Genomic DNA, 6,488 nt, shown 5'->3' with positions numbered 1-6,488 from the left:
ATATATATATATCACTAGTTCTGACGAGTCAGCTAAAATGAACACCGTCCAGACAAGTACGAACCAAAAATAGTCGAGACAATAGCAAGCACATTTAAATAGCTATCCGAATTTTCGGACTCACTCTGAATAGAAGGTCATCGAAGGGTGGGAGGCATCGTACGCAATGGAAACCGGACCCTTAGTTGCAACGGCATGCTTCAGCGTCTCCTCATCTCCTATTAATGTGGGTGAGAAAGTTAATATCAATGCAAGCGGGTAAAGATTGAAAATGTTGCGTACTCCGAGCTGTTTCCAAACTATGCATACTGAATTTTAGTGCTCGCTGCGAACGACAACAACCCTTTTCAAATAATCTTGGCCCATTGAGCCAACACTCACTGAGGCTAGTGGGAGCAGAGGCGGACGCCCATACTGAAAGGAGGACAAACATTTATACCCGTGTACCAATCACACCTGAAGGTATGCTCACGACGTTCTTTACACGCGCTCCTGGATTCTCAACTTGTTCACCCTTCGGAATTTTGCACATACCATCCTGCATTCTATATGTGTACTCAGTCTCCAACATCAAACCACCTGCAAAGTAGGATGGCACCGCGAGATGATTGAAAGGTGCCAGAAGAAAGTCGAGCTGATTTCTGTGTATCATCAATAGACCATTATATGTACACAACACTGACAGAATAGCACCTAAACGCGAGTCCGTATTGTCAAGAAACCTATGGGAAAGCTAGCTAGACCTTATATCCCGAGGCAGACTGGCTTGTCACCTTAATATGTATAGTATATTTTCTCTCTCGCGCGAATTTACATCCATCATCTAGCATACCATACATCTGGGACACAGAACGGGGGAACACACCAGCATCTTGGACGTATTTCATGGCCATTGTCTCATCGCCACCATCGCAGCCAGAGCTTCCGTACTCCTTATCCCAAATACAGTCTACAAGCTGATCGTGTTGGCCAGGAGGTGATTCGAGTCAGAAATAACGAGAGCCATAGCTCAATTGAGTTACAGTCAACTAAAATTGTTATCAGTCGAATACGAGCTATCTATGACAATCGCACGAAGGCGTGACGCATACTGGTCTCTGCTTGCAATGCAGTCATGTAGTCGGTATGAGCTGATACGCTTGCACAAAGCTCACTGCATGCTAACATTGCGTGTTGCGCATATGACCTACAAGCATGGCTCGCTCGAAGGGCTAATTGCCCTGCACACTGCCATCGAGCAATTTGAGTATTCGGGTGTGAGTTCGTCCGGTGCGACACGTTAACCCAAGTACATCGTACGTACCTGTTGCTCCGACAGTAGCACTGGTTGCCCAGTGGTGATGAACCAGTGACTCTCTATAGTCTGGGCTGCCGAGAAACTCCAGCATGATCCACATGCTCCTTGATCCTAACGGTACAAATTTGAGTGACGAATGCAAGGTGAATCAACGTTTATTGGTTTGCACTGGCGCGATACGTAGTGTACATACCGCTAAACACCCGACAGATTGGTAGCTGATCCCGGAGTGGTGTAAAGGGCTACGAAAGAGTCTGAAGTGACAAATAGTGACAAACTCTAATATCTTTTAAATCGATCTTCTGGTGTGAACGATCTACGACCATACTCGCAAAATAGTTCAACTGAGTAATAAGCGAATATCGACAGTATGTGGACCGACTGTATCGAGTGTCATTTGTAACCAACATTCATCACCCTTCGTCATTCGCATCGTCTGTGTTGAGGCGCATAATCTACCGAGATGGATATATACTAAAACAAACCTAAAAAATATTAAAAATATTACCTTAACAGGGGATACGGCACCATCACGACGCCAGTCCACGTTGTCTGGTAGCGCTTTATTAGAATCAGTAATTGATTCATACGGCACTGTGGCTTGGTCTCTCTGTGCCTCAGATACAGGCTTATATCCGTTGTATCGAGTCGTCAGGACGTCTTGATCCATGAAGTGATTGGCGGCATATAGCACGCCATCGTGTTTCCTGTTCTGTGATGGAAACGGAGAATAAACACAAAGATTCGGATCGAGATCTAGGATACAATCTAATGACATGATTTCTATGTAAAAGGAGTATATATGCATAATTTGTTCCTGGACACTGTAGCTGCATGGTGTAATGGTTAGCACGTTCGCCTCTGAACTCAGAGCGTGACAGCGGGAGATTGCGGTTCGATTCCGCGTGCGGCAAAATTTTATTTCTTTTATTTGTTCAAAATTACAAAAGAAAAATGATTTATATAGCACACGGTTGCCAGTAATGCATACATACACCGGGAATGGAATAGATTTACAACTCAAGCAATATATATATATATATATAGTTATGCATGACGGTTGATAATCAAAAGGTGGATTCATTGATATAGACATCTGCATGGTGTAATGGTTAGCACGTTCGCCTCTGAACTCATAGTGTGACAGCGGGAGATTGCGGTTCGATTGTGTACAGCAAAAATTTATACATCAGAAATTTGTGAACAAGTTTTACCTCCTCATACCAAAGGCAGAAACAGCGTACTCGACATCACGATGTTAAACTGAGAGCAATAAGCAAAAGTATTTATATCGTACAATTATTGTTGCCTTAAACACAGATTGGGGACGAACCCCCCAAAAAAAGCCCGATGGCCAAGTTCACCAAAATGTGGGATATACCGCACATGTCGACGCTATTCAAATCGAGCAGTCACTAATAAATAGAGGAACAGAAAAATAACCACACGAAAAGATGTAGTTTTATAAAAGCAAAAAAAAATGTTATTTCCTAAACACAACGCCTTAGACCACTCGGCCAACCTGCAAATTTCATGACAGGTGCAGGACTCGAACCTGCGCATCCGAAGATATTGCGGAATTCATAACAGCTACGCTACCGTAGAATGGGAAAGAAATCCATTCTCACTATTAAATGGTGTGAAATTATGGTTTCAAGGAATACTTGTGATGGCTCGGTGACAAACAGGTATTCTGACGGTACCAACATGTCCGAATACGAAGAAGCACGCTCAGAGTAATCTGTAACATTGTAAGTCTAACATCTTGTACCGCAGAGTACCCCGAGAAAGCGCACACAACAATGCAGAAGCAGAATTTGAAATCATATCCAACTGTGGAACACACATGCCATCACTGAGTGCACACTACGCGCGCAACTATTGAGAAACACAATGCAAACCATGTGGCTACGCTCTGTAACCCAACCAAGCTCGATAAAAGGTGCAACTTTGCGATATCCACACAGTAGGCTCCGTTAACAATAGGTACAAATCTGACATTGACTTCAGTTGACAAATAGGCCACAGTTGTCGCTTATGTTAGCATATAATATTTGATTTATATGCACATCTATTTGATAATGAATGCATGCACAGAGCGTTATCCATATCATTCAAGACATATACAAGTTTTTAATATTGACAAACGAATAAATGCAATCTTATATCTGTGTAATACTATTCCCGCAGGTAGTTACAGATCAACAAACATACTTATAACATGTTACAATAACTGCAGGCATGACAGATAGGTTATGGTTGAGCCATATGTTAACATTTGTATTTGTTTATATGAGTATATACGTTTGATATATGAATACAGAACGTAATGTATATTTTTCAACACACATAGTTGTATTTAGTTTTGACGCGCGAACACGTGCGAAGCCATGCTTGTGTACAAGTCTATTAGATCAACAGACATAAACACACACATGGTGTAATATAAGCCGGCACGCTGAGTGTTTGGATTGCAGATGAATACATGTGTATTCGAAGTGGCAAGCGTAAGTGGATTTTTTATTCACGCAGACATACCTGTTGCTGAAAATATTATCATCATAGACGTATGTGTAGTAGTCAAAGAACGTGTGTAAGAACACTTACATTGCCACATACGTTATCAATTGTGGTGATCTCCTTTCGGCGTAAATATCTCTTACGTAAGAAAACATGTGCAAAAACAGATACGCGCGACCTTGCTATCGATACGCATCACAGCAAACTTAAAGGCTTTTGCAATCAAACATACCATTGAGTTCACCAGGGCATGATTGCGACGGAAATGGTCATGGGCCTTGTTGTGCTCTTCAAGGGTAGTGTACTGTCTGTGAGCCATTTAGCAATGAATTGTGCGAACATGGTATTAGATTGCCTGTGGGGTAGTGCGTATATGGCAACCGAAATATACGCTACTGTACACCGACTAAAATAAAATCCATGTGTACAACCCATACCATGCCTACGGGTCGTACTGTCCTTTAATCACAGTGGAGGGTTGGATCACTAGTGAATCAAAATTCGCAAGCACAAGACCCGATACTTTCAACACATGCACTCGGGGTCAACACAAACGCAAATATCCATACCTATTGTGCTTATCAGTGAAGTCTGCAAACATGGCTTTTATGTGTTCGTCATCAGCGTGCATGAGGTGGGTAATCTCGCTCAGAAGCAGCTGATGATGGTCCGCCTGCTTCGGTGTGGGCTAACAATCACGAGTGAATAAAACCAGATTATGTTGTAGTCGGAACTTCGCACTTTAAAAGAACGGGTTTCACTTAGATTGCAAGAGCCTATCATCCAGGCCAACTAGTGTGCAAATTAACCGGACGTTGGAAGCAAAGATAGTATTATACATGACTAGCGCTAGAATCACCGGAGCGGGGAGCGAAATACGTTGTGACTAAGTCATGTACGCGTGCACGACGCTTTTTAATCTAGATGCATATATTGAAGAGTTTAATACCATGCGCAGCACAAACACTAAGCTCGTATGAGTGAGTGACTCACACAGAGTGCTTAATACCTTCTTGGGCTTATGGCAATTCTCCGGTATCACGAAGGCATTGTCCGCGACGCCAGCAACGAAGTCTGAGTACACAATACGGTACAAATCGTAGTGGCTGAAGTGTCAAAGACGGTACAGGGGAAAGAGTTTAGTAAGGTGACACATTATTCAATGCATGTGATGTATCTGAAGCGCACGCACTAGCGATCAACCCCGTGGTTTCTCTGCTCTTTATGAAGACGACCTCCAGGTATCTACCAGAGAGGCTATATAGCAACTACAACTGCGGGTCTGTGTTTTAACTATCATTCTAGATTTCTGCCGCCCATATGCATCACTCTTATTTCCTCAGCAAACTCATGGTGTATTTATCACGAAGTAAGTCTTATTTGCACATACGCGCGTGATACAAACAGATATATAAATGTCACAAAAAGACCCAATCTCTTATACATTTGAGGGCAAGCAGATATTGATGTGAAGTCTATTCCAACAAATGCAAGCATTCATTGCCCACCTTGCAAAGGCCGCATCGTATCCCATCATGACGTAGACCACCGGTGTATGCACACCATCGGTCAGAGCCAGGAACGTATAGTGGTTGGTTCTCTGCAGAATGTCACCACTCTTCATCCATTTGTGGCACATGTAGCCCTCTTTCGCTGTGCGGGCCAGGGTTCAACGGTGTTAGAATAAACAGCAGCAATCGTAAAGCACTATTTCAACGCGGCGCATTGAGCGGCTTGTCCGGCACCTGCTTCGCCCGCAAGCACAAGTTCTCACTATACGCAGAAGCTCACTATGCACACAAGTTCACCGTAGCATAGGCTCGCACAGCATACCTTTGCCGCAATCAGTCTGTCCGATGTATTCGAAAGTTGTCAAGTCAGGAAGAAACGAAACTGGATACTTGGTGCGTTCGTTGACTGATGGTCCTCCGCGTTTCACAGATCTCGCGCACTTAGCCTCATAGCCCGCAATGTACGACTCGTATGACACTTGCTTCTCGGTACCCACGCCGAGATAGATGTAGGACGCTTGCCCTGTACGCGTAAGGGTTTTTTATGTGAATTTAGTAAACCGGCAGCATATGACTCCGAATACCTAGCGAACCCAATCTGCACGTGCAGGCAAAAAGATATGGGCCACTCGAGTTCTGTAAAGTAGCAATGCAAATTTAATACTATATACACTGTATCTATGCATCGAGTTAACTATGCCTAAAACTAGCACTTGGTAAAGAAAATACCTCCATAGTACTTCACTGCTTGTCGGTTGTTGGGCCGATCTGTGAAGACTTCGACAGGCTCGTAGATATTCGTGTATGGCAGACTGAAAATACCGGACACCGTGTAAGTATCGGGGTACTGGGTAAAGGCAAGTGCGGTACAAGCTGTTAGTTATAATCAAGGTTGATCGATGAAACACGTTTGATACAGAAGATTAAGGCGACAGCTCCGAGTACATTGAATGGGAGAAATAATAACTACATACATACCTATATACATACATACATACATACCTATATATATACATACATACGTACGTACGTAAGTGCGTATATACATACATGCATACATACATACATATATACATACATACAATATATATATATACATACATACATACATACATACATACATACATATACATACCTATATATATATATATATACATGTG

General features: G+C 42.8%; 1 protein-coding gene and 2 non-coding genes across 3 annotated transcripts; 2 read left to right on the top strand and 1 right to left on the bottom strand.

The window, feature by feature from the left end:
• Positions 1-120: 120 nt before the first annotated feature.
• Positions 121-6,175, bottom strand: SARC_07383 (hypothetical protein; the record flags this gene model as incomplete). The annotated part of the gene is made up of 11 exons (XM_014298687.1): positions 121-218; positions 457-579; positions 866-956; positions 1,304-1,408; positions 1,806-2,009; positions 4,050-4,125; positions 4,387-4,505; positions 4,827-4,923; positions 5,326-5,470; positions 5,651-5,851; positions 6,058-6,175. Coding segments are annotated over 11 exons (1,377 nt in total), but the record flags the coding sequence as incomplete, so codon positions are not given.
• On the top strand, positions 2,126-2,211 carry SARC_30160. The gene has a single exon. It is a non-coding gene; the product is annotated as a tRNA-Gln (tRNA).
• On the top strand, positions 2,393-2,477 carry SARC_30159. The gene has a single exon. It is a non-coding gene; the product is annotated as a tRNA-Gln (tRNA).
• Positions 6,176-6,488: the final 313 nt, after the last annotated feature.

This window comes from Sphaeroforma arctica (assembly GCF_001186125.1).
Source record: "Sphaeroforma arctica JP610 unplaced genomic scaffold supercont1.580, whole genome shotgun sequence".
In the NCBI taxonomy this organism is placed as follows: Eukaryota; class Ichthyosporea; order Ichthyophonida; genus Sphaeroforma; species Sphaeroforma arctica.
Note: the sequence above shows the minus strand (reverse complement) of the source record. Positions and strands in the feature narration are given on the sequence as shown.